The sequence below is a fragment of the Passer domesticus genome, chromosome Z (assembly GCF_036417665.1).
Source record: "Passer domesticus isolate bPasDom1 chromosome Z, bPasDom1.hap1, whole genome shotgun sequence".
Classification (NCBI taxonomy): Eukaryota; Metazoa; Chordata; class Aves; order Passeriformes; family Passeridae; genus Passer; species Passer domesticus.
In genome coordinates, this window is record NC_087512.1 from 10,056,007 (window position 1) to 10,082,782 (window position 26,776).

Sequence of the window (26,776 nt, forward strand, 5' to 3'; positions counted from 1 at the left end):
GGGCTGTCCAGCAAGCAAGCGGTGGCTCTGCCACCTTCCTTTCTGTCTTTCTTCAGCCTTACCAAGACACAGCTATGTTTTTCCAATGCTTTGCACAAATAAGAGGAGGAAGAAGTCCCAGAGTGTCGGAGGGCAGGGCTGGGCTGTAGAAGAAGCCTTGTGCTGCTTACTTTGGAGCTCTGCCTGGTGCACAGAGGCTGATGCTGTCTTTGCTGGTTGGGAAGGGGTCCCTGCCCACCCCTCTCCACTGTGGTTCCAGCTGAACCAGGATGCTCTTTCCTGCCCCACAGCTTCCCACAAAGGCAGCAGAGACAGCTGGTACCATGGGAGGATTTTACTTTTTTTTTTTTTTAGTAGTTTTTACCTTTTTTATAACAAAAATATCTATTGGGGCCAAATGCTGCCCCCAAGACAAACAGTCCGTGTGGGCAGCCCGTGCAGGCAAGGCGTGCTGGAGCACTGGTCTTTCTTGATGTGGGGTGGGAGTGAGGGGAGGTGGGGTGACAGGCTGAGCCAGTGGGGCTGGGACTGCCACAGAGGTGTGGAGTTCACGCAGTGTTCTCGGTGCTGGCTGCTGTGTAGATGACCTTGGATTTGGTCGGCGAGTCCAGCCTGGAGGGAAAGGATAGAGGGAGGGAGGTTAGACCAGGCGGGAGGTCTTGTTGCCTGAAACCACCATTAGACCCTCTTCTTGTGAGGGCCCTGGCCCCATCCTGCCCCCAGGCAGTGTCCTCCTGTGTCTCCCCATTGCTCACCGTGCGTTCTGGCTGCGGTGCTTGTAGATGTACAGCAGGAAGGCCAGTGCTGTGACAGCAAAGAGCACCCCAAAGAGCACAGCCAGCACATCCCCTGCAAGCCAAGCACAGGCATGTTACACTGGGGGTGGTCTCCTGCAACTACTGGCTGAATAAGATGAGGCAAGGAGCAGGCTGGTAGCCCAGGGGCAGAGGGCACACAAAGGACCAGTCTTGGCTGAGCATGCTTACCTGCATGAAATGAACTGGAGTGTCCTTCTGAAAAGGAGACAAAGACCAGAGGATGAGAACCAGCAGTGTGGATGCCAGAGCAGCCCTACAACCCCACTGTGGCTGCCCACCCCCAGCTCAGCACATGGCTTGCACAAGACCCCAGTTCCCAGGCAGGTACACCCCCTGCCCGCCTTCCCCTGCTTTGTGCCAGCCCCTCACGTACCTGCTGTTGCTGAATCATCACTACCTGTAAAGAGAGACAACACAGTCAGGGGGTTGCCTTTGAAGTATTTGGGTAGGGAAGTGTCAAGCCTGCAGGCCTTTGGGCTCCACTTCCAAAGTAGGGCTGCCTACAAGAATCCCATGAGCAGGGGAGAGCTGCCTGCCGCATCCCCAGCAGCTCACAGCATCTTGCTGCAGGAAGCCCAGCCCTGACACCCTGCCAGAAGCACGAGAAAAGGGGAGGAAAAAGGATCCCTGAACCACAGCCCACACCTGAGCCTCACTGAGCCCAGCCAGAAACTCCCCACCCTGTTGTTGCTGCAGCCAAGGAAGCAGGCAGGGTGCTGAGCACTGCAGCTCCCCAGGACTGCAGTGAGGGGTCAGCAGCTCCCAGGGAGGAGGCAGCCACACATTGCACCTGGCATGGGGATGGCTTGGTGGCCCTACATGCTGGGACGGAGCTGTGCTGGACAAATGTTTGCCCAGCATGAAAGCAAGGCTTTTAAAGAGCTGCATTATCATCTGTACGTGGCTCGGGTATGGTGCACAGGGTGGCACTATCTGTGGGCTCTATCCAGCTACATGGCTGCTGCAGGAAAGCTGCCACCTCCTCCCAGCACCTGGGGACAGGAGTGGTTATCCCGAGCTGGGGGTGACTGGCAAAAAGATCAACAAAAAATGGCACAGAAGGTGCAGCTGCAAACAAAACAAGGTGTGACCCCACAGCACTCCATCTCAGTGCTCAGCAGCCCCAAGGGCTAAAGCAGGTAATTAGCACTGATGTGGGGAGAAGCTCCCAACAATCCTGTGCACACAAGGCAGGGGATCAGTTACCTCACCCAAGAGTAGTGGGACATTCTCCAGGCACTTCAAGAACAAGACCTTTGTGGCTTTGTTACAGTGGGGGCTTTTGTATAGAAATAGCAAAAAATTAAAAAAAAAAAAGTTATGCTGGGCAACTCCCCCCTTGCTCCAATGTTGGGAAGCTTTGTAACAGCTTCTGCAAGTAGTAAAAGAAAGGCTTGGAGGTAAATGGAAAATATGATAAAGTATCTAAGAGGTTTACCAAAGATAGAGCATGCCAGCCTAACCCGATATCCTTCTTTGATAAGTGATATTCTAGACAAAGAAAATGCGGTAGATTTTATCTCTCCCCGTTTCAGTGAAGCATTTGATGCAGTGCCACATGGGAAACTGCTAGCCAGGCTGAAGACCACAGTGATTAAAAGGCTGGAGCCATTAGCGAGCAGGCTGCAGGTGGAACGGTGAGGGAAGTGCCTTGCACCACATTGTGTGGTTATTGAGGCATTGCCCAGAGGCCTGGGACCAACCCTGTGCTGTTCCTATTAGTCACCTTCACAGAAGGTGTAGGAAATGCCATCAGAGCAGAAAAGGAACAGGATGTTGAACAGAAAACCCCCAATGACCTCAGGGAGCAGCAATAGGCAAAAATTCAGTGATGCAGAGCAATAGTCACATGTGATGATTAATAGTGATTTCTACTCATGCCTGGAAATCACCAATGCAAGAAAGGCCTTCAAGGAGAAATAGGGGGTGGGCATTCAGGGACCCCTCAGGCAGGGGGCTGTGTGCCTGGCCAGGATGGCTGTGAGGCCTTGCTGGCAGAGCACACCCTTCAGGAGGGGTCCTGCAGGATTTGGGGGAGGGGTGTTCACTGCAAGCTTCTACCTCTGGCAGCTGCTACTGAATTTATCTATTGCATTTGGGATAGAAGTACCTAGCTGGAGTGCTAGGACCTGCCTCTTTGCACTTGACCATGCATCCCCTAGTCCTGCTGCTGTTACATCTGCAAGACTGAGGATAAAATAAGTTTTTATAAACCAGTGTTCCCCAGGCAGGGTGAAGGAAGTGCAGAAATGGGAGAGAGCAGGACCCTAAGAGCAGTGCTGCCGCGTGTCACTTGCCGGGCAGGTCTAACCCATGCTGTGTTTCTGCAAGATACACAAAGCACTGGCTCCTGCTGCTGTCCCCATCACTGCACCCCTGCTGCTGGGAGCAGCCTGAGCACACTCAGTGACTCCTTACCAGGAGCATGTTTCACTGAAGGGGGGCTCTGGAAACTCGCCAGCACCCGTCGCCCATGCAGGTTCTGCACGGGCCGGTAGTTGTTCTGCAGGAGCTCATCATCAGGGCTTCTCAGGGTTGAAACCAGCAGTGACATCTGGAAGGAGAACAGTGTGACCAGAATGACATAAAATATTTGTGGGGATAACATCCCACTTTTGGGAGCAGAGCATAGGACACCTGCACCAGCTTACGGAGAGAGGCTGGGAAAAAAACCAGTGTGGAGCTCACTGTCCTGACAGACCTGGCGATGAGAGAGCAGCATGGTCTGGTTGAAGATTGTCCACTTGACTGTCTGGTAGCAGGGAGGGGTGGTCAGAGAGCCATTGTAGTGGAAGTAGAGTTTCAGGTTGGCAGGCAGCAGACCTGCAATGTTGAATCCGGGCACCAAGGTTTCCTGTCCTGGGAAAGGAAACATGATGGGAATGAGGCTGGTACGAACCCCTTGGAGGAGAACAGCACGAAGATCATGGGCAGTGTGGCACTGCATGTGCTGCAGCTTGTTCTGCTGAGCAGCTGGTTTCTCTGCTGGGCTGCAGCCCCTGACACAGAGTACGAGGTGGGACAGGGCCTTACCTACTTCTTGGATTTCATCCAGATGCTTAAGTATTTCATGGTAGTATTGGTTCTCCCCATGCCCAACCTGCAACACAGAGACCCCAAGGTAACAGCAAGGCCACGGGACAAAGGGAGACAAGACAGTGATGGCAGTAGGGAGGTACTGCTCCTTGAGAGAGGCACCCCATCCCAGTGACTCCTTCATTCTTATCAGGGCTTCATTCTTATCTGCCCTTTCTCTCCCCTTCTTCTAAATACATTTGCACCTCTGTCAGTCCCCAAAACCGTGTCCAACTCTGCCCACCCCAGTTCCATCCTCCCGCTGCTGATCCATGAAACTCACCTCCAGAAAGGCTCCCAGTACAGCGAGGCCATCTGGGTGAACCATTGCCTCTGTAAAGCTGTCATACTTGGTGTTGTAGTGGACCACATGGATCTGGAAGGGAAAAATGCAATCCCAGTGCTCGATGGACGCCATTGGGAAATGCTGACTCCCACAGGGCTACAGCCTGCTGACACAAGGGCTGTGAGACATATGCAGGAGTGATGAGTGCCTCTGTAGGGAAGGGAAAATGCTGGTGGGTCTAAGAAAATCTGCTGGTGCAAAGCAGCCAGCAAGAAGCTCTGCCTACAGGAACTTCCCTGCTCAGAAACAGCAAATCAACACTCTGTCCTGCATAACAGGGGCTGCAGAGCCAGGCTCAGTTTGAGGACAGCAGCTAGAGAAGGAGGGATAAAACCAGATGGGAGCTGGCAGAGCAAGAGGACAGTGTGTACAGAGTAAACAGTCCCTGTAGCTCCCAAAGCAGGCTCACAGCCTTCAGAAAAGCTGGCTTCCACAGCCTGGGGACTGCTACAGCTCCTGCTCCATCAGCCCTGGACCAGGCTTCTGCTTGAGTCTGGCTCAGCACCAAAGTGTGGCCTGCTGCACTGAACTCCACTGCTGCAGAGCTGTCCAGGATGCTGGCCAGGAGTCACAGCCCACATCCAGTGACAGCCAGAGCCACGGCCGAGGAGCATGACAGCATTCCAGGGCCTCCTGTGCCCGGCCCCATGAGGGAAAAGGTGCCCCCACGCCAGGAGGGCTGCTCACCTCGGCAGTGAAGCGCCGCCCGTTGACGGTGTGCTCCGAGCCGGCTCCGGACGGGGAGCCCCAGTGCAGGTGCAGTTGTGCAGCTCGGTACTGCTGGGCATAGCCCCCAGTCAGGGCCAGGGAGTCGGGCAGGTCGAGGACAACTGCAGCAGCAGAAGGAAGAGGTCAGTAATACAGCATAAAGCCCAGTCCATTACACAGCACGCAAAGGAGGCGTCTCAAGAAAAACAGTCGGTCTGGGCTTCTAGAAACTGGTCATAGCATAAAACCTTTTTTTCCATCTGTCATGATGCTGTGGCAAGCCTGCCAATGCGGCAGGGTTCAACTTCTGACTTAAGGTTGTAGGATACTGCAGTAAATATGTCAGCTTCAAAAAGAGCTGCTACGAAAATGCAGGAAAGTGAAGAGCCTCTCCACAAAGACTCCTAGGGCCAGTTCCAAGCCAAATGTTATCCAACAATTTATTCAGTAAGTGAGAATAATACAAAGAGACCGAGAACAAAATTCATAGGGAAAGGTACTGGCAGAGTGGTGAATATCTACGAGAGCAGGGCAAAGAGACAGAGAGCTGCAACTCTTGGCGAGCTGGGACCTTTCAAATAAAGCAGCCTGCAAGTGTATGACAGCCCTGGAGCTAGTGACACAGAAGCATTAAATATTTTGAAAGTACATAGAGCTAAAACTTTTGCCTCATTGGCTACCATGAATCTGTACTTAACTTTCCTTATTTTAGTGTGGTTTGTCCAGCTATTTTGGACTTACACAGCAATGCGGCAAATCTAAAACTGAGTTACCTGGACGTGTGGCAAAAATATCAGGAACATCCCTGGACCCTGAAAATGGCAGCCCTATCCTTTTAAGCACCTTTTCCCAATTTTTAATGTAAGGTCTTTTCCTTTTTTCTTTTTTTAAATGGGGTGTCCCTTCGCAACATCACTAACAGGGCACAGATTTGGGATTAACCACGTAACAGGACTGTGATGAGTCATTGGCCATCTCAAGTTCCTTGCCACTGGGTTCAGAGATAGAAAACTCAAATACAGGAAGTGAGAAACCGTTCCCTCCCTATGAATTTATCTGGTTTTGCACTTCTTTTGTATAGGTAAACAATTTTTTTTCTTTCTCCTAACTACCTGAGTCATTTTCAGGCCCTCAAAAAAGCTTATATAACATATACACTTTGTTACCAAAATGAGTAACTGTACAAATATCTTACTAGGCTTGCAACTTTTTATTTATTTATGACTTTTCATAAAGCAGACCAGTGGTTGCCACAATAAAAAAGGCATCTTAAAAGCCTTGTGAGAAAGCGCTTCCCCTCTCCCCAATGAAAATGCTCTCACTGCTTTTCTAAACACCAAGCAACACCAGATGCCAGGGTGTCTAAAATAGCAACTACTGAGCTCAACTAGTTTAACTCTGCAGGCACATTAGGGCAGGAGGCCGCAGTACAGAGCTCTGTGCATGCAGCACGCAGCTGATCTGACCATACACAGCAAGCCTGACCTGTCAAGTTTGCTGTACACACAGGTCAGCTCCGTCTCGCTGGCTACCAGGGCAAGGAGGTGCCTTATCACACCATCAGCGAGTCCTTAAGGCCCTTTCTCCATGACCCTTTCTTAGCTCAGGGACTGGCAGACATCAGTGTGCACAAAACTTTCTGCCTCCTCCAAGAAAAAGCTGGAAACAACCGGGTCCAACCATCCTCAGCTGTGGAAAGATGTGGCTTTCCTCCATATCTGGAATACCAAGGCTGATACTAAAATAGTGTGAGTAAGTCATGTCCAAAGAGTTGTTTACAAAAACCACCCTAGTATTGGAGAAGGGAAAACAAAAAGCTGTGAAAATTTCTTAAGATTTGAGATAGAATCCTTAAGTACACACAAAGTAAGGTGTCAATGTTGTGCCCTAAAAGACAGGTGTAAGTACTTAAAGTCTAAGCCACATCCAGAGACTCGAGTCCTTTGAAAGTGAAATGCAGGAGAGGAACCAGTGGCTGAAAATGTACATCAGAAATATCAGGGACGCATTTTTAAAGAAAATGTGAGTTAACAAATTTCTGGAGCCAGCTTCCAAAGGCTCTATTTACCTTGGGGTTCTCACCTTGTGCAGGAAAACAAATGGACATGTAAAATTTCTACAGCCTGTTGCTTCCCTTTTTGCCTAGAAACCAACAGGATTGCAGCCTGCAAGACAATCTGCATCCCAGAGCCCTGGGGAAGGGCATCAGAGAAGCTCAGTCCTGCTGGGAGAGTCTGAGCATCCTCTCTGTGTGCTCCAGGCCCTGCAGTTGCCTCTGCCCCCACCTGTGTGCCCATTGTTCTTCAGCTTGAGCAGCTTGTTGGCAGGCAGGCTGTAGCCAGAGAGCTGGATTGGCCGCAGGTCAGGGCTGAAGATGGCCTGAGCCGTGTCAACATTGATGGGTGACTGCTTGGTGCCCCCGCAGTCCAGGTAGTCTGTGCTCCAGTGCTTCAGGTCTGGTGTGAGAAGGAAGGGAGGGACTGTCAGTGAGATCTCCTGAAGGGTGAGGAGGCTTCTAGAAAGAGCATTTGGGGGTGTTGGGGAAGGGGACTTGCACTGGCCAGGGAAGTAACCACGCACATAAGCTTAGCTTCCACGAAGTTAGCTTGGGAGCAGCTTTATTCCAACATGTGACTGAGTGCAGCTGTATCAGGAAAGGTCTCAGAGCATGGTGAGCTGCCAGGAAAGTCTATTTTTGGGGTGTTTAGGAAGAGTGCAAGAAGATCATTTACAAGTGGACCTGGCAAGCCGAGGAGCTGCTGCCCTGCAGCTCATCACACACTGGCTGCCTTGCACAGCCTGGCCTCTGGCAGGTGTCACCCCAGTGCTGCCTGAGCAAGGTACCACAGTGCTCCTGGGCTCTGTGGCAAAGGGCCACAGACATGGCTGGGCTGGCTGCTGAAATGGCCACCTCTTCCCAGTACCACTGCTGGGATAAGCATGGCTGATGCCTCAGAAACCTCCCTCTGCACTGCAGAGGGCTGCTTCTGGCATGTCATGGGCCAGTCAGTGCCAACCCAGGCTTGCCCCCTCACAGGACCCCTGTAAATATGGAGCTGGGTGTTAGCAGCTGAGCCAAACCCCAGAGAGATGGTGCAGTAAGTAGTAAAGGGTGCATTTGTCACAGCACTGTGGTGATTCCCATCATGGGTGCTGTGGAGAAGCCCCCGAGGCCTTGATGGATGAGCAGGGCCAGGCAGGATGGGGAGGGAGGGTGACGGAGGGCAGAGGTGAAGACAAGCTAATCCCTGGGCTGGTCAAAGTCCCAGCATGGGCTGCAAGTCCAGCCTGGGGAGAGCAGCCTTTTCCCCTGCTTGGCACAGGGTCAGGGGAGCTCTCGTTCAGGGAGGAGCCCTTCCCTGGGGTCATCCCCCCACACCCAAGGGGCTGGGAAAGCCCTCATTGGAGCTGCTGCTTCCTGGTGAAATCAGATCAACCTCTGGCTCTTCAGCCCATCCATGCCTGAGCACGGGCACTGTGTCAGGGTCAGGCAGGAGGGAAGGGTGAGCCGTGGAGTGTGCACGGAAGCCTTGTAATAATTAACCACAGCTGGCTCAGTTCCAGGATCTGCTGGGTAGTAGGAAAAAAGCAGAAGTAACTGCAGGGTATTTACCTTCATAGCTCCAGTGGCTGTGGCCTTGAAAAAAAAAAAAAAGAAAAGAACCACATGAATGGAAGGGAAAGGTTGTCAGCAAACACACCTCTGCCAGGCAGCAGGTCTCTGGGTTCCCACTGCCTTCCACCCCCCTCCCCGCCTTTGCTTTCCCACTTCTCCCTCTGTCCCAGCCAAGGGCATGTTCCCAGAGGGTATTGCCTCCTCGGAGCACCTGTAGGTCCCTTGCAGTTGTCAGTCAGAGGGAAAACCCCAGGGCTGACATTTTGTCGTCGTCCTTAATAAAGAAAAATGCTTCCATTACTGAGCAGCTGTAGCAGCAGCTGCTCCAGAGCAGCCAAAACCTCCCAGTGCCCAAAGGCAAGGCACTTCACAAGCGCAGCTCTCACACTCCACAAGGAGTTTGGGCAGCAAGGGGCACTGCACCATGCAGACACCCTCCTCCCACCTGGGCAAGCTGCCCTGGGACTGGCAGCAGAGGAAGAAATCGAGCATCAAAACCTTCTCTTTAGATCAGTGAGCGCTCCTGCAGTGGAATTCCACAGGAATATGTGCCAGGCCAAATGCTCAGCTCTTGTCCCCAGTTCTAGTTCATATGACCACCCAAATGCCCACACAGAGCTTCATAAGGTCCTACCATGCAAAACTCTTTCCTTTGGAAAAGCAGGAGGGAGGATGAGGGATCCCATGCCAGGAGCTCTGCATTTCTTGTGTCACCCAGGGCAAGATGTGACCTAAGGTTCCCACAGGAGATCTCCAGATCCACTGTGCAGATCTAGAGGGGAAAAAGCCCTCCTGGGAAGGTCCTGACAGTACCCTGTACTTAAAAGGCTGGCCCTCGCACTGTCACTCTCCTCCAGCGCTGCCAGCAATGCCTGGATTCTTGGCACACCACTGGAGCTGGCCTTAGAAGGGTGCCAGAACCTCTTCTCAGATGCTCCCTTAACTATCACCAGCCCTTCTAAACAACCAGCTCCAGGCAAAGGGATGTGGGGCTCAAATTTGCCCCACGCAGGAAAACATGGCCCAAAAGGATAAAGTGTCTGCTCTGGCTGGCACAACATGTAATTCATAGGCTCCTCCTCTGATTTATCCTTACCAGCAAGCTTCTCACTGCAGACAGGCTGTTGGCATTTCCCAGCCCGCCAGTGCAGGAGCAGAGAGCGCCAGGATGGGACAGGCTTGGGGCAAAGGGGGGCATTCATACAGCGACAATGACATGGAGGAGCATTTAAGAGGTACAGTTGAACCTGAATATTGTCTCTGTTCCTTGGTGGGGCCATTTGGTGGGGGTCTGCCAGCCTGGCCAGGATGCAGGAGGGTCTCAGCAGAAGCTGCTCCAGCCCCCATCCCTGCTGCTGACAAGAGCTATCGACACGCTGTTGCTATTAATAGGAGTGGATTCCAGCTCAGGGGTGAGAAACGAGGAGGCAAGCTTTCCCAGGCCCAGATGTCCCATGCAAGGCCCTAAGCCCAGCAGGATCCTGCCCTGCACGCAGCGAGGATGCAGGCATGGGCGCTGCTGGGGGTCTTGGTGCCTCTGCTGCTCAGGAGGGTGGATGAGCACAGCCAGGCCGGACTGGGAAGGGCTGGAGGGTGTTTAGGGGCACTGTGTGATGCAGAGATCGGAACAGACCTTGGGGCTCCGTCCTGTGTGATTGGTGACTCACTTCTGTCGCATTTCTGATGCTCAGGAGCAATGCTTAGGAATCTCTTTGGTATTCCCAAAGGCATAGGAAGAAGGAGCAGCAAGCAGAGGACTGGGCAGCCTCCGCTGCACGCAGCAGGGCACGTGTGCCACGGGACAGACTGCAGTGCCCTCTCCACATCTGCTGGCATGGCACTGCCCAGGGATGCACCCAGCTGTGCCACAGCAAGCTGAGATTCATTTACTCTGCCCGCCTTGCTCACACAAAGGATGCCTGCTACCCAGACACGGACTTTGCACAAAATCCAGAGAGTATGGAGCCTCCTCTGGAAACACTGTATATCTTCTCTCACACTGCTCCCGCTCTCCTGCCCCTCCTGGCACTGTCTGCACAAAGAAACACTCACTTTGGGGCAGTCCTGGCACAGGAAAGGCACAGCACCCCAGGGCTAGCACATGGTTCACTGCACATGCCTCTACTGGCACAGCCTGCCCCGACACCCCAGTTTTTGCTCACCTCCAGGGACTCTGCCTGGACAGAAAGCAGCTCAAACATCATATCACAGATTGAGCAATAGCCCCGTGCTGACACCTGCCCTGCTGTGTCAGCGCTGCGCCAATTACCTCAGGCTCCCACATCTCCCAGCACACGCCTATTCCCAGCCGAGGGGGCTCCGGGCCCTCCTCACAGCCTCCTGCCAGCTCAGCTCGGCAGCTTTGGACACCCCAAAGGCTGTACCTGCACCCAGGAGCCAGCTCAACCCACCCCAAGACAAGAGACTTCCCCAGGGATGTCTCAGCATCAAAACCAGAAGGATCCATGAGCTCCTATCCGCCCACTGGAGCCCCCTTGGGTGTGTTTTCCCATCCCGCGGATCTGGGTGCAGTGGTGGCACAGCCAGGCCACCCCCAAGCAGGCATCTCCCAAACCTGTGGAGGGTTGTGTCCCCTGGCACACGCACCGGGAGGAGCCCGGCCGGGCGCTGGGTCAGGCTCTGAGCATCAGCCCCGGCCTCGGCACGGCCCGCAGGAGCCCTGCACCAGCTACTCCGATCCCTTCCACCTGGGGCAATCTCGCATCCCTTTGCCGTGAACATTAACCCACTGCCCTGCCCAAGTGTCGATTTGCATAATTCAGTCTGCCTCCCACACCTCCCGCCGGAGCACGTCTTCTCCTTGGAAAAGCTGTGTGATGCCAGGTCTCCCTCCTGCTGGGCTGCCGCCGCTCACCGCTGAGCGTGGCTGCACCTCGGCAGCGGGTGCTGCAGCTCTTTGCATGCCTGCCTTTCCTCTGAGTACCCACTAGCCCGGCAGAGACTGCAAAGCTCTCCCAAAAACGCGGGGGAATACAGCCCTGGCGATGAGATGCGCACAGCGGGAGATAAGAGAGCTCCTTGCAGGGGTTCCAGCAGGAGAACACAGCAGGGTGCTGACAGGATCTGCCTGCCCTTGCAGGCAAAAACGCCTCCGTTCTCAGCAGCTCAGAGCCCGCCGGTTCACCTGAGCACCGCCTGCCACCCGCCTTTCCCCAGCGGCCCGCGATCCAGCCAAGCTTCCCACGAGTTTTCCCCCTTCACACCCTCCCTTTGTGCTTTCTCCTGCTGTTCCTTGCTCCCACTCAGCCCTCCCATTCTGGGATACAGGCTTTGCTGCAAGTGCCAGCTCCGTTCCCTCCTTGACATCCAACACCATCCAACAACACTTTCCCGCCGAGCTCAGGCTGACGCTGCCATTACCAGCGTGCTGCTCCGCATGTCCTGCACTCCGGGAGGGAGGGTAGGAGCAGCTTTTGGCAGCGTCAGGAGCCAGCTCAACCACTGGCTGCTGTGAATTCCACAGAGGAAAGGCACTGATGCAGCAAGCTGCACCCAGGAGACCTCACCAAGGGCACGCAGGGATGGACTGTGCACCCGAAGTACTCGGGATCATTTGCACAGAGCAGGAGGTCTGAGAGCGGAGCCAGAAAATAAGGAAGGAGACCGGGGGTTTGCCCTATGGGTCTTCACCTCCTGACTTTTTCATGTTTTAGGGTCTATGCTGTGTGAGGTGCTGCAGAGCACCTGATAGCCCTGAAACACGTGCTGCTCACAGCGTGGACGCTGCCTGACAGCAGCACAGCCACTCCTGCTCTCTGCTCGCCTTGAACTCCAGAAGCTCAGTGGCTCGTGTGTGTGGCACGCAGGACAGCGAGCTCACTTCTAGCTCTTCCATCCTGCTCTCTTATCAGCTGGGCACGCTGTGCCATGTGCTCAGGCACAGGGAGTGCTGGCATCCTGCCCGAGCCTCCTCTTCCCATTGGGACCCAATCCTGAGCCACACCTGGCTCAAAGCCCCACGGGATGAGCTCAGCTCACAGGTGCCAGACCAGGACCACCTTGCTGTAGCCACCGGGCTACAAAGGGATCAGTGGAGCTCATGGCCCAGAAGAGAGAAGTGGAGTGTTGTTCCCAAGGGTCAGTAGACCAGGAGGTACCAGGACATGCAGAGATGCACAGAGTGAGGTCCCAAAGCAGGGACCAGCCACAGCAGCCAGGTCCCAGCCTACGAAACACATCCAAACACCACGTCCCTTGAAAGCAGTGACCTGATTGCAGAACCTGGACTCTACCACTGTGCTCACGCTGTCCAAAGCCAGCTCTCCAGGCTGTGGCAAGCACAGTACAGGTACAGGGTCTGCAGGGGGGTGCATAACCTGGGCATCCTTCTGCCAAGCCCCACAGGAAGTTTCTCTGTGGGAGGGCTGTGCCATCCGAACTCCATCTTTTCCCTGGTTTCTCCATCCAGACCCACCCCCGTGCAGCAGCACCCCTGTGCTTTCAGCCCAGGATACCACCCCATGTGCTGCCCACGGGGGCACTGATCCCTCCCAAGCCTGGCTGCATTAAAGCCCCTTTGTGTTTATAAACTCTGACCCACTGCAAGCCTTTGGGATCAGCCTTTAATCTGCCACTGGCAGCACAGGTCGCTGCAGGGATTGTTCTTTGTTCTCCTGGCGGAGAACTGCTTGGGCTGTGGAGCCCAAGACTGTGCCAGCCCCCCCCAGGAGGGGCAAGGGTTTGGGTAGAGGAAGGCATAGGACAGGCTTTACTCCAGGGCATGTTCCTGCTCCTTCCAAACGCAGCTGCCCCAGCAAGTGCTGGGGGAAACAGGAAACAATCAGAGTGCTGTGGAGAAAGGACCATCCCAACAAAAGGGATAAAAATGGGGAAATCCCAGAGGACAGATCAGTGCTTGGAGCTGGGGAGAGAGATGAATAAGAAGTATTAAGCAAGAAAAATAGGTTCAGATGGAGGAAAAGGACATTGGGGAATGAGCAAGAAGAGGACACTGAGAGCAAGACACATCTGAATAAGAGGGAGAGGAAGCAGGGAAAGGGAGATACTGTTTCCCAAAGACACACTTAGCAGGGGATTCAGGTCTCTGGGCAAGCCAGAGTCTTCTCAGGGAACAGCCTCATGGCAAATCCCTGAGCATGTGCTGAGTCCATGGGCTGGGAAGCACCAGCCCTACATCATGCACTAGCCTTGAGGAAGAGGGAACCAGCTCACCACTGGTGAGGTGCTGAGGCACGCAGGTCCTGGCACCCAGCAGGAGCCTTGGAGGGTTCCAGCCATGACCTGCTTCTCACAGGATTCCATCCAGAATTTCAGCCTCAACACTGGCACAGCATGGGCTAACTTGCCTGTTTCCTACTGACCTCCTGGCCACCTCCTTTCCCCTTCTCCATCCCAGCGCTTCCACCCATCCATCCCAAGCCTCAAGCAGTGTCCAGCCCTTTGGCCAGCGCAGCACACCGGCATGCTGAACGCCCGACACCCTCCCACCCTGTGGCCTGGGTTACTTCATCTCTGTGGCAAGAACCGTCTGCATCCCCATCTCTGTCCAGTGCTCAGCCCGGCAAGAGCGGCTCTGGTAAGAAAAGTGATTCATTGGAATAACAAAAGCAGCTCCTGGCACAAAACAATTCCTGGTCCTTACCACAGGGCAGCTGTCCTGGCACAGGTCAGGACAATTCCTTACCAGAGGCAAAACCAAGGACACGCTATGAGGCTGAGCCCAGGAAACAAACCTGTGGGCAAAGCGAGGACAAGGAGCATGAACAGGGACAACAACGTCCCCTGTGCAGGACTCAGCCCCAGAAGAGCAAATCCGCAGCACTCCCCCAAAATCCCTGCAGAGCACTGGCAGTGCCCAAGCCTCCAACCGGGAAAAGGACCAAGACCAAAGACCCAGGACTTCTCCCCTGAACCTGTAACTCTGAAAGCCCCCACAACACCAGCAAGACATCTCACGGGGAGGAGGAGGGGCACACAACCCTGCAGCCCTGCCTTCTGTCACGTCCCCGTCCCCCATCGCCAGCCCCCCTCCAACTCTGCAGCAGGGCCAGACCCCGAGCTTAGCGGGCCGCGGGGGGACAAGGAGGGCGCAGGGCAGCCCAGCCGACACTCCGCAGGGTGAGGGGACCGGCCGCCGTTCACCACGCCGGGGATCAGGGCTGGAACCGCCGGGCGGTCCCCGAGAGCGAGCAGGGATCGCTTGGCGCACAACCTTTGCAGCCCCATCTCAGGAAGCTCTGAGCCCCTCGGTCTGATGCGAGAGGGACTTAGCGAGGGAAAAGGGCTGCGGACAAAGCGAGGGCCCAGCCCCTGGGCAGGGGTCGGGCCAGTCGAGCCGCACGGGAGTTGGCGGGAGCAGGGACAAAGGCAGGGACGTGCTGGGGGGTGCAGCGCCCGCAGCTGGGCGATGCTGGGGGGTTGCATCTCCACAGGGACACCTCAGCCTGGGGCGCACCTGGAGCCCTAACACGGATGCAGCAGGAGGTGCAGCAGCCCCTCCAGCCAAAAACCGAGCAAGGGGAGAACTCCCTGGCATTGGGGAGAACTCCTGGCATTGGGGATACCTCTCCACAAAGCATCAGACATCCCAAGTCCAGCACCCCTTGCACTGGGACGCTCCACTCATCAAGGACCCCCCCGCCCAGCAAGAGAGGGAACCCTGTACCTCAGGGCACCCCATGTACCAGAGACCCCAAACTCAGTGTTGGGGTGCCGCACGCATCAGGGCGCTGAGGCACAGGCGATCCCAAACTAAGCCCCGAGGCGTCTCCTGCACGGGGACCCCAAAGGCAGCAGCGGGGTTCCCCACGCCTCATGGAGCCCCGCGCACCGGGGGACCCCCGCTCACCTTTCCCCGGGGAGTGCGGCGTCTCTTCTCCGCCGTGTTCCTGTTCGGAGCCGGCACGGCCCGGGGCGGGCAGGAGCAGGAGCGGGAGCAGGAGCGAGACCCGCAGCGCGGCGCGGTTCATCTCCGGCAAGTGCGCGGGTGCGGGACGGCGGCTCCGTGCCCGCCCGCCCGCCCGGCCGCACGTAAGTGAGAGCGGGCGGGGAGGAGGAGGCGGCTCTGACTCACGCCTCCGTTACCTTTTATAGGGGCTGGAGCCAAAGTCTGCCGGCGCACGGTCCGGGCAGGTGAGCCGCCCGGCGCGGGACTCGAATCCGGGACTCCCCCCGGGGGTGCCCCTGCCCCACGGCAGCCCCGCCGGGACACGCGGTGGAGCCGGGGGAGCCCAGTGGGCTCCTCAGTCCCTTCAGCTATGGGTGTTCCCTCTCCTCACTGAGGGTTCAAGGACCCCTCAAGGGTGCGGGGTCCCTCTCCCCAGCAGCTGGTGAGAGACCCCTCAGCCATTGGGAGTCCCCTCTCCTCAGTGATGAGTGAATGGGCTCGCAGTAGTCAGTGTCCCCTCTCCTCAGTGATGAGTCTGGGATCAGTCAGCCGCGGGTTTCCTCTCTCTCAGCAGTGGTTTTCTGCTCTCCTCAGCAATGGTGTTGGCACCCCTCAGCCATGGCTGTCTCCTCTCCTCAGTGGTCAGTCAGGGACCCCTCCATCACAGATGTCCTCTCTCCTCGGAGCTGGCTGAAGAACCCTTTGATAGTGGCTGTCCCCTGCCCTCAGTAATGGTGTTGGGACCCCTGAGCAAAGGGTCTCTCAGTGGTGAGTGTCCACTCTCCTCAGCAATGGGTGAAGGAGCCTGCTGTATTGAGGTGCAGACCCCTCCAAGGCTGTCCCCTCTCCTCGTTGGTGGGTGAGGGACTCCTCAGTGGTGGATGTCCCCTCTTCTTGCTGCTGTATAGTTAAGAAAATAATTTGTATGGAGACTAGAGGATGGCACAACGCCACTCTGGGCAGAAGTCTTTCTCCTGCTCCTCAGAGGTGGCAGGAAGCCTGTGGGTGCTGCTCAGTGTACATATACAGTGTACCTGGGTACCAAAATCCCCTGAACAAGGTCCTGCACCAAAAGTGTCTGGGCACATGGACAACAGACCGCTGTCATTTTTGGTAGATGCAAAGTGCTGCACATTTGGTGTAATCAAGGATGCACGGCACAAGGGTGGTCTCTAACCAGCTAATGAAACACATCAGAAGAGACCAGAGAGTTGTGGTCATGTCAGCTCATAACTTGCCAAGAAAAAAGTGAAGTAAGAATCAGAGATTATCAAGAAAGAAACAAAACCCAAACCAAAACAAAAAGTCCACCCCATCCTGCTGTTGAATAAATCTTGGGTGAAACCTCCTCTTATTTTTTGTCCATGGTTTTGTTTCTCCCATCACAAAAGGGTCAGGAACAGAAACAGCATGTATGGGGCCCCAGGGCTGTTTGGAGGTGAGAGTGATTGTCATGTAAAGAAGGAGCAAAGCGGGCCTGGCTGCCCAGCCTGCTGGAGTGAACTCTGTGTCCGTAGCATCCTGGATTGCACCAGAGAGCAGGGAGCAAGCACTTACTCTCCTGGGATAGCGGATTTACAGAACAACCAACGAAAATCATCCAGCAGGAAGTTTGAGTCCAACCAGCGAATAGTTTTTTTTTCATGTGGTGCAGAAGAGAATGGGAAAATCCTTTCCGTCAATATGTAATTTGTGCACACACAAAAAGGTACTGGACAGGTTAGTGGGATATTGTGCCTTGCTCTGCGGCGCTGCCGGAGTCCCAGTTCTGTGCCATGCCCCATAGGCTCCACACCTCTGCTAAACCAGTTTGCCCAGCTCTTTCCCAGCCCAAATCACTGGTCAACCCAACACCTTCCTTTATGAATGTGCTCGGCATAGCTGTGTGAATACATCCATATCCACAGGATTGCTACTGCTGCAATAAGGCTCAAGATCCATCAAGGGGTACAGAAGATCTGTCTGGGGCTGGATTTTTAACTTGTGTTCCTTCTGGAGCAGAAGGAACCCATGGCAAAAATTTGGCAGTGGGGGACACAAGCCGCTGGCCATTGGCTACCTGGCACCATGGGCTTCTGCTGTGGGCTGTGCCAGAGATGGTCCCTCTCTTCTAGAAGGCCTTGACAGAGAACTCTGCCTCCAGGGGTGACCTGCAAGTAGGATCGATGCAATTATTCTGATCCACTTTGCTCCTTCCCACACCACATAAACTGAACCATTGGATAAGAAGATATTAATTTGTCAAGACTCAAGGAAGAAGGGTTGTGGGAGGAAAACAAACCATAAACTGTAATTCCAATGCTCTCTCCTGCTCATATCCTGTGGTTTATCTAAATGGTCTTTAGGGAGATGAAGAAAGCAGTTTTATACAGCAGAGGAATGACAGACTCAGTCTACCCTTTTTTCAGGACAAGACCCTGAAGTATCCCGCCTCACACCTGAGTTTATCAGTTCTGCTTGCTTCCCCCAGGAGGATAGCCTGCATTCTCTTTGCTGCCCTGGCTTTCTTAGGTTTCATTGTGCTCCCTCTCTCTTGCTCTTTGAGGATGAGCATATCATATCACGGCTGCTGTAACTGCACGTGTCTTCTTTCCACCTATGATCTCTTACACTTTGTCAGCTCTTTTGTAGAGATGACACTTGGCAGCTCTGGACACTTAGAATGCAAGGTGACTCCATCATCAGGGCACTTGGTCTGGATAGTGCCTCCTGGGAATGCTGGAGTTTGTGGATCACATTCCGTGAGCCTTGCAGGCCACACAGGGAGGGGCACAAGGGGTTTGTTGTCCTGTACAAGGTTCACACCAATGCTGCATCCTCACCAAAAGCTGTCCCCTGGGCTTCCCTGTCAGAATTATGTCAGGGGAGATCTGATCAGAGGAATTCAGCCCCCTGCAAATAGCCCAGCGCTGTGCCCTTCTTTGCTGTGAGCTACCTGGAAATACGCAGCAGCAAACTTGTGCTCAGCTCAGCAGGGACCCAGCCCGAGGCACAAAGCACTGGCGTACCAGGGAGCTTCTCCAGTCCTGTGCTGCACAAGATGCACCAGCCTGAGACAGAGTGGGTGTGCTTCTGGAAACACTGGCTGGTCTTGTTTTAGCTCCAGTGCTGCAGGGAGGGACAACCTCTAAATGCTTGTAAAAGGGTTTATTCTCAGGAAAAGGATGTCATTCCCAGGAAAATTAACTCGTGTTAAGGAAAGGCTTGGATGTCTAGAAGAATTTTGGCACTCTGGGCCTGATTCAAAATTGTACCAGTAATCCTTTCCCACGGGATATACTAGTGAATTCCTGAGCTTATTGAGGGCTTTTTGTTTGTTACTTTTAATGCAAAAACAGCAGACACTATTTTATCAGTGCTGCTGTTGTGCCTATTCACAATTTAGAATTAAGTTCCCTGGATGATTTCCAAACAAATTCAGGCTGATCTATGCCACTCACTGAAGTGAATCCCAGGTTTGCACCTGCAGTTTGTATTTCATTACTGAGATTTGGGTAGAGTTGCCTAAACAACAGTCACTCCTTTGAGATTGTGTTAGTCTGCTTTGCGATTGCAAAAGCTGCAGGAAGTGTCTCCTCACAGGTATCTTTACTTTCATCTCCACATCTGAGCATCTGTTGGGCTGGTGCCATCAGCTGCCCAAGCCCTACACCTACAGTGCTTTCAACCTCCAGCGCCTGAGGAAGGATGACAAGGGACATTTGGAGACAAGGGTGTTAATTAAGTAGTTGCTTTCCCTTGGATGTCTAGGGTAATAGTGCCTAGTTTCAGAGTAACCTCAGCACCTGTGCTGTGGGGCTCTAGACCCAGTCTAGATCCTGGTCTGCTCTTCTCTGTGGCCAAACTGCAGGAAGCAGGTGGCCAGGGGAACAAACTGGCCTGAGAGCCAACCTGAGATACGTGAGCTGCTTTAAAACTGTGAACTCTAGCAGCTGCGCTAGAGGTGCGTTTAAAATACACATTTTAGTGTTTCTATGCACAATTGTAATGTATAACATTTACACGCACATTGTTGCCTATTGGTTAAAAATAACTCGGATAATGGGAAGCAGAATTTTATTTTAAGAAGCTTGCTTCCAGATCTGAGTCTCAGAATACCAAAACTTCTTTAAACAGAATAAATCTGACTTTGGGCAGAATCTACATAGGAGCCTCTGGATCCTTATGTCAGTATATTCCAGGTAGGGAGGCAATGTTCCCAGCAGCTGCTGGCAAGCACTGGCTATAGTGCTGTTCCAGCAGGACAAAAATGTGGAGATTTGAAACTGACAGCAATTCCAAGAACACCAAGGTGTGCCATGATCTCTCTTTAGCAGTGAAGACATCAATCTTTTTAATTGCAGCAAACAGAGCAAGAGTTTACCTACAGCTGTGTCCAAATTAGGACTGACAATCCTTGCCTGGGCATGGAGTTTGATGCCTCTTCTTAAAAAGCAGCTTTGAAGCATCCTTCACAACCTGATGAAGCCACATGTGGAAAGCAGTGGTCATCCTCCTGCCCTGTCTTTTCTTGATCATACCATAAAACCTCAGAATTTATGAATCTTCTCTGAATTTTCCTTTAAAGTGAATTTATTTGCTCCTGTATTAAGGCTGCCCTTTCGGCAGCATTTATTCCTGGTATATTTATAGTCAGCAACTCTATCCCTTCTAAAACTGTGTTTTGAAAGTTTAGAATGAAGTCTGAAAGACTTTAGCTTCTCATGGACTAAGTGCTCCTTCTACTCAGGATCTTGTTAACCCGCTGCACCTCTTCAAGATCCAAGTTATTTTTTTCTGAACACAGACATGTTAAATTATACATTTAAACTGCACGGAAAACCCTTGTCCTGCCACATGTGAAACCACTCAGAGTTAGCACACAATTAGGTGGTTTGCATGCTCTCATTTTTTAGTTTTCCTCCAGCAGTTTGTACCAGGAACTCTGATGAGCAGCTCACAACACAAGGTTCCGTGACAGGCAGTCTTCACACCTTTGCTGCAACCACCTGATTTTCAGCTGCACAGCAGTGTTTCCCAGTTTGTTTCATCAGCATGCTCTTCTCCCTTCCCCCTACTGTCCCTAATGACAGTATTTGTGAGTGCAGGTCCTAAAATCCACTTCAGTGCATTTCTTGACCATGCAGGACCTCTTTTTTTTAAAGGTAATCATTATTTTTCCCTTTTAAAATGGTATATTTGCATTCCTTGTCATCTTGACTGTAATTAATACTTACATTTGAAATTACTTTAAAAATGTATTGGAATCTTGGTAAAGGAACCTAGAACATTTTCTTTGTCCAGAGAGAATCTAGACTAGTAAACTAAAAAAAATCATTGCAGCAAAATTGCATTCCTTTTCTCCCAATTCTTCTTCCTGCTTATTCCACAACTTTTCTTCTCCTGAAGACATCCAGGTCCCTTTTCTCACTGAAAGTGTGGAACTTTTTTGGTCTCTGCTCTGACACTGCCTCTTGCTAGACACGAGATCTGTAAGCCAGTTATTGCTTCTTTCAGGTCTCAGGGTGCAATTTTCAAGCCCTTTGAACACCTTAGATTTTAGAACACCTCTAGATTTTATTCTGGGTGGAGTAGCACGTCCTTACACCTGCTTTATATTTCGTCCTCTTTTTCTGTTCCCCTGTCCCACAGCATGGAGGTGGATGCTTGCCTGGTTGAGGAGTCACACCTAACACTGGATTTTCAATCTTCACACAGCTTTCCTTCCTCTCTGCTGCTCTCCATCAAAGACTACTAAAGACCCTTTCATGGAACTTTGGAGTTTCCTCTGCAGGTTCTCAGCTGGGAACAATTCTCAGGTTTTCCATGTACAACTTGACCCCCGAGTCACCACGCTCTTTGTTAATTTTATTAACCATTTGTTTTATTGCTCAGATTCCTTGTTCATCCTCAATATCATTCACCATAGATATACAAGCACAGAGGGCTGGAGTCACCTCCTAAAATATTTAGACATTATTCAGGACACAAATTTCAGATGCTTTTTGTACCGAGAGAACTAAAAAATTCCATGCCACTCCTTGCTCCATGCCAAGTCCTCGTGCTCCGCAGTCCAGGTGAGTTCATTAACTAGCTCCTGCAATTTATTGCTCGGAGTTCTGTCCTTGAAATTAAGTATCATAATTGTAAACATTTGTAACCTTTTACTCACTGTAATGAAACTCTTATCAGTGGATATAAGGTTATTTTCTGTAACCAGCCAGTTTACAATAATTTCCACGCTCGTAAGAAACAGTGTTAGTGACCACCCGCTCAGGCCACTTCCCTGGGTGTTTAAATTGAGCAAGCCCCGGCTGGTGCAAGCGGCTTCAGAGCAAACTCTGAGTTGTGCTGTAGTCACAGGAAGCTACCAAGCTACTCCCCCGTTGAGAACTGGCATTAGGGAAAGAGAAACAGTGTCTCAATGAATAAGAAATTAGCAGTGTTGAGGATCTTGCTGTAACTTACAGAAAATTGTGAAATGCTTTCTGGTGAAATTTCCCCGGCGCTGTAAACTTTATACCCTAGAAACCAAACATATTTTCACTGCTTAGGAGATACTTGATGCTGGTTGGGAGTACTCAGACAGACCATCAGCATTGTGGATGACTGTGTGGTGGACTGCATGGTGACTTTTTCTTCCTTAAGAGCTTCTCCAAGAAGTGGAATTGAGTAGAAAAGCCTCTACTAGGGCCATAAGACTACAAGACAAATATACAAAGAAAGGGTAATTTGTGGAAGAACTGTACAAAAATTCACTTTCAGCTATTGTTACAGTGTCTTATTGACTTAAAGCAGTTAAAATAAAAGAAAAGGTACTTGGGATGGAAGATCCCAGTGGCAGGTTAGGGACTTAGAGCTGCAAAAAGAGTCACCAGACCATTCTGCCAGGCATCACCTTACCCAACCACCCTGGCACCCAGCCTGGCAGCTTGCACATGATCCAGTGTTCACTTCTGGGAAACACATAGCTGGAGCTCATAAACCTTCAGGGGACTTAGGATTTTTCTTAGAACTCGCCTCCAATGGATGTTGAAATGACATACTTTGTATTTGTTTTTCATTAGTCTGATTAACACCATGCTGCTGCTTCTCATTATGCTGTGTGACCAGTCCAGGGTTCTGAGCTGTCCCTGTGTGTTTTCCCACATGTCACTTGAAGCACCCCTTAACAGCCACCTTGATAAATTATTAAAACAAAGCCCTTTTAATTAATATCTGGAGGACCCTTTTCCAGCCTGAAAGTCCATAGTTTTTTCCTATGAGTTCTCCAATTTTCCATCAAAGCTATTTCAAAGATGTGGACACCAGAACAGGACACTTTACATGACCACAGCCTCACCAAAACTTTTCACGGAAGAGGAATCCCTTCTCTGTTCCCAGATATTAATTCAAGATCCAGGGTGGAAGTTGTCCTTGCTCAGGGCAGGAGGATTGGAACAAGATGATCTTTGAGGTCCCTTCCAACCAAAACTATTTTGTGATTCATTGCAATTCATCCTTGTCTGGAAAAGCATTAGCTTCTTCTGGCACAGTATCCTGGTAGGAATTCATACCACTCTGCTTCATACTCAATACTATTTTCTAACATCTGGATTTCCAAGGAAAAATCCTGTATTTCCCAAGCCTGCCCTGCTCCCTGTCCTCATGCTTGGCTTTCATGTGCCATGTTTTTGAAAAGAACCACATCACTCAGGCTTCACAGTAAATCCTCACCTTGAGCACAGCTGGGATTTTGCCAGAGGGTCCTGGTGTTAACCTCCAGACTAGAGATTGCCCCCACACAGAGCCAGCTTCAGCAGAACTCCTGACAGCCATCCCAGCAGGTTGTTTAGCAGCAGGAGAGAACTTCTCTGCTGTCAAAGATCCTCAGAAGCTCAGCTGCGGAGTTCGCATGCCCTGAGCATCTTTGGCCCTGCTTGTGTGGAAGCCCACAGATGAGATATGTCTCTTTAACACGTAGCAGGATATCCCGGGGTCAAGGGACGTCAATGCACTCTTTCACCTCTGTTCTTAAGAATCATGCCTGTCACAGATGAGCTGGCAAAATAGGCTGAGGAAAAGGAAGTCAGATTCACAAATGGTGCTTGCAGGGTTGTGACAGAGGAGAGGAGACCCAGAAAGACACATGGAAATCATGAGGCTCTAGCATATGCTGGAGAGACGCCCCCAAGGCAGTGCAGCCCAGCCCAGCCCAGCTCATCCCCCGGGGGTGCTGCAGCCTGCCAGCAGCTCTCTGTGCCTCAGAGCCAGCTGCACACACAGAGCCACGGGGCAGGGGCCGCATCTTTGGCAGAAGGGCACTGGTCAGATGCAGAGAGATGCAGCACGCAAACAGAAGGGGTTTTACTCATGGGCACTTGGCTTACAAAAATCTAACAGGTCTGAAGTCTCCTCAGCAGCTGCCAGTCCTTATCTTCCACAGCTGCACACGGGGACCAGGCTCTGCTGCATGCAGTGACAAGCAGCATAGGTGAGACAGGCAGGGATCTCAGGAGGGACCTGCAGCCAGAGCCTCCACTGGCAGGGCTTGCTGCCACGTGATGGCCACGAAGCAAAGCCCACACCCGTGACTGCTGCACAATAGTGCAAACATAAAAGACCTGTATATCAAACAAGCCAAACAGCTCTTCACAGCAGGGCACAACATGTTCTTCATCACAATGGGATGAAACTTTAATCATCTTGCCAGCATTGGGGATGAAGAAAAGGTGGAGGTGAGACTGCTTCTCACAGCCAGAAATTCTCATTTCCAAGCATGCAACCCAGTCTGGGCACCACAGGTCTGTTGTGTGCATCTGTGGCCAATAGCCATGCACACATCAGCTGGAAACAAAGTCACCATGGAGAAGGGCTGGGAAAGAGTCCTGGCTGGGAAGCACCCTCAGAGCCAGCCTTGCCTCCTGAGCAGACTCTAATGCTGCTGGGTGACAAACGCAGATGTGAGGCACCACCACAGAAATGAATTTCTTAGAGCAGAAGCAGTCCAGCCAAAAAATGGTCTCTTGGACTGAAAGGACCAGCACCCTCATCCCCTCCTAAGTTCATTTGAGACTTCATAAATCCTAAGCCAGACCTGGCAAAGCCTCTATTGTAGCCTTATACCACTATAGAATCATGAAATAATTTAGGCTGGAGAAGATCTCTAAGACTATTGAATCTACCCATTAACCCAACACTGACAAATCCTCCACTAAACCACGTCCCTAAGTGCCAACATCTACATGGCTTTTGCACTTCTGGGGGCAGCAATTCCACCACTAGCCTGGGCAGTGTCATCTATCACTTGATTGTCCTTTCAATTAAGAATTTTTTCTCAATATCCAGTTTATAACTTCCCTGGTGGAACTTGAAGCCATTTCCTCTTCTCCCATCAACCTTTCCTTCCATAGGAAGATCCCAGTTCTGTCTCCCTTGGTTTCTGTCTGCTGCTAACTTCTGGCCATGGCAGTGCTCCACCTATAAGTGACAGAGCATTTTAGGAGACAGGCCAGCCCAGGGCCTTCAGGCCAGAGGGGCCTGGGAAAAACAATCCCCCCAGCCTGAAGGCTGTGACTGATGTCTGCTGGGAACAGAGTGAGCAGCCCAGCACCTCTCGGGTGAAGCCTCTGGGAGCCAGCAGGACTGTGCTGCCAGACCATGTCTGCATCAGATGCATGACATTGGGGCACTGTTTTAATTTAAAATGGATTAGGCTTTGTTTTCTTTTTAGCACAATAACATTGCACGCATTGTTGGGCGATAAAACCCACAGATAGCTCTGCCAGCGGGGTGTTGGGGTGGACGTGATCAGCAGCACAGTCTGAGCTGAGATGCAAAAAGCGTGGGGAAAGCCTATAGAAACGTGCTGCTCTCAGGTCCTGGGGAGGCCCTTGCAAGGCTGCTGAAGAGCTCCTACCTCAAAGAAGGCAGAGGGGCAGCCCAGAATTTGGATAGCAGCTGGAGCAGGACACGGGTGCGGGGCAGCAGGGACATGTGTGAGCCTTATTGTCACTCCTACTCACAGCTGTGCAAGGGGGATGGTGCTGATCACTCCTGGGAGGACACTGTGACAAGGAGGCAAGGATGTCTCAATTCACCACAGCATCTCTTAGTCAGCTGCTGCTTTTCCCAATCTGGTTCTGCCTCTCCCTGCATGCTCCTCTCCTGGTTTTCCTGGGCTTAAGCTCTGCATTGAGCTGTGGAGCATGAGGGGAGCATGGCCTGATGAAGGTGCACTGGAAAAGTCATTTTGTTCCCTGGGTTTCCTGGCAGGACCTTGGTATCACGTGCACCAGGATCCTTCACTACCTTAATCCGTGCCTTTGGCTGGTGACAGCACAAGGCAAAGGGGTGTTACCCAGCAGCACTGCCCCTGGGCTGCAGGAAGCACTCCTGGAGCAGGAGGGCTTTGGGGTGCCTCAGGGACAAGCAGCTCAGTCTGGGGACATCTACCTATTGCCCACTGCGGTGTTACAGACCAGCTATAATTTTTGCCCCATGCAGAAGTAGAGGATTCCCTAACAAATCTTTCTACTGCCTCAACAGTTCACCAAAGTGGTGCTACCAAGCAAGCTGGCCTTTGCAGGTCTCTGACCCAGTTGTTCCTGAATCTCCTCTTCAGTCACATTTGCTCTTGACTCGTGTGATGCCTGTGGAAGGTGATGCAGCAAAATGCAGCAGGAGTGTTCCCAAGATGTTCGTCTAGCAGCTGGGGACCTGACCCTATGCAGCTTTCTGCACAACATTCTCCCAGTACTTTTTTGCCTGAAACCCTTCATAACCTCTCGTGGCTTTTTTTAGCATCAGTTTTGCTGCTGACGTGCTCCAGACCAGGCAACCCTTGGTTCAGAAGCTAACAGAAGGCACCAGGCACTCCTGGATAGTTTGTCACTGCTAGAGGGACTGCTGGGTCTGAGAGGGGCAAACCTTTTAGCAGGGTCTGTTGTGATAGGACTGGGGGCAATGGTGTAAAACTGAAAAAGGGTCAATTTACATTAGATATGAGGAAGAAGTTTCTAATAGTGAGGGTGCTGGCACAGAAAAGCTGTGGCTGCCCCACCCCTGGCACTACTCAAGGTCAGGCTGGCTGGGCTTTGGGCAACCTGGTCTAGAGGAAGGCACCCCTGCCCATGGCAGAGATGACCTTGATTTTTTTCCTTTTCAATTTAATCTCTCCTGTGATTCTATGAGCTTCTGTGGATGTGTTGTGTGTTGGGCTCAGAGCGTGCTGCAACACAATGTGCAGTGTACTACCCCACTATGTACTAACCCACAGCGTGTAGTGTAACCAAAGCTGCTGCCTCAGGCAGGAGTGCAAGACCTCAGGGCAGCATGAGAAAAGCCCTAGCTCTGCAGGACACCAGTGTCCATCTGCCCCGACCTGC

The 26,776-nt window shown here is 52.2% G+C and overlaps 1 protein-coding gene across 1 annotated transcript; it reads right to left on the reverse strand.

Annotated features, from left to right (window-relative positions):
* Positions 1-319: 319 nt before the first annotated feature.
* Positions 320-15,576, reverse strand: LOC135289248 (carbonic anhydrase 9-like). The gene is made up of 12 exons (XM_064402703.1): positions 15,393-15,576; positions 8,561-8,584; positions 7,233-7,403; positions 4,927-5,069; positions 4,177-4,269; positions 3,852-3,918; positions 3,520-3,677; positions 3,237-3,372; positions 1,192-1,215; positions 987-1,013; positions 756-849; positions 320-612 (listed from the first exon to the last, which is right to left on the reverse strand). Exons 1-12 carry the CDS (start codon positions 15,511-15,513, stop codon positions 549-551), a joined length of 1,122 nt encoding a protein of 373 aa, XP_064258773.1. The 5' UTR covers positions 15,514-15,576; the 3' UTR covers positions 320-548.
* Positions 15,577-26,776: the final 11,200 nt, after the last annotated feature.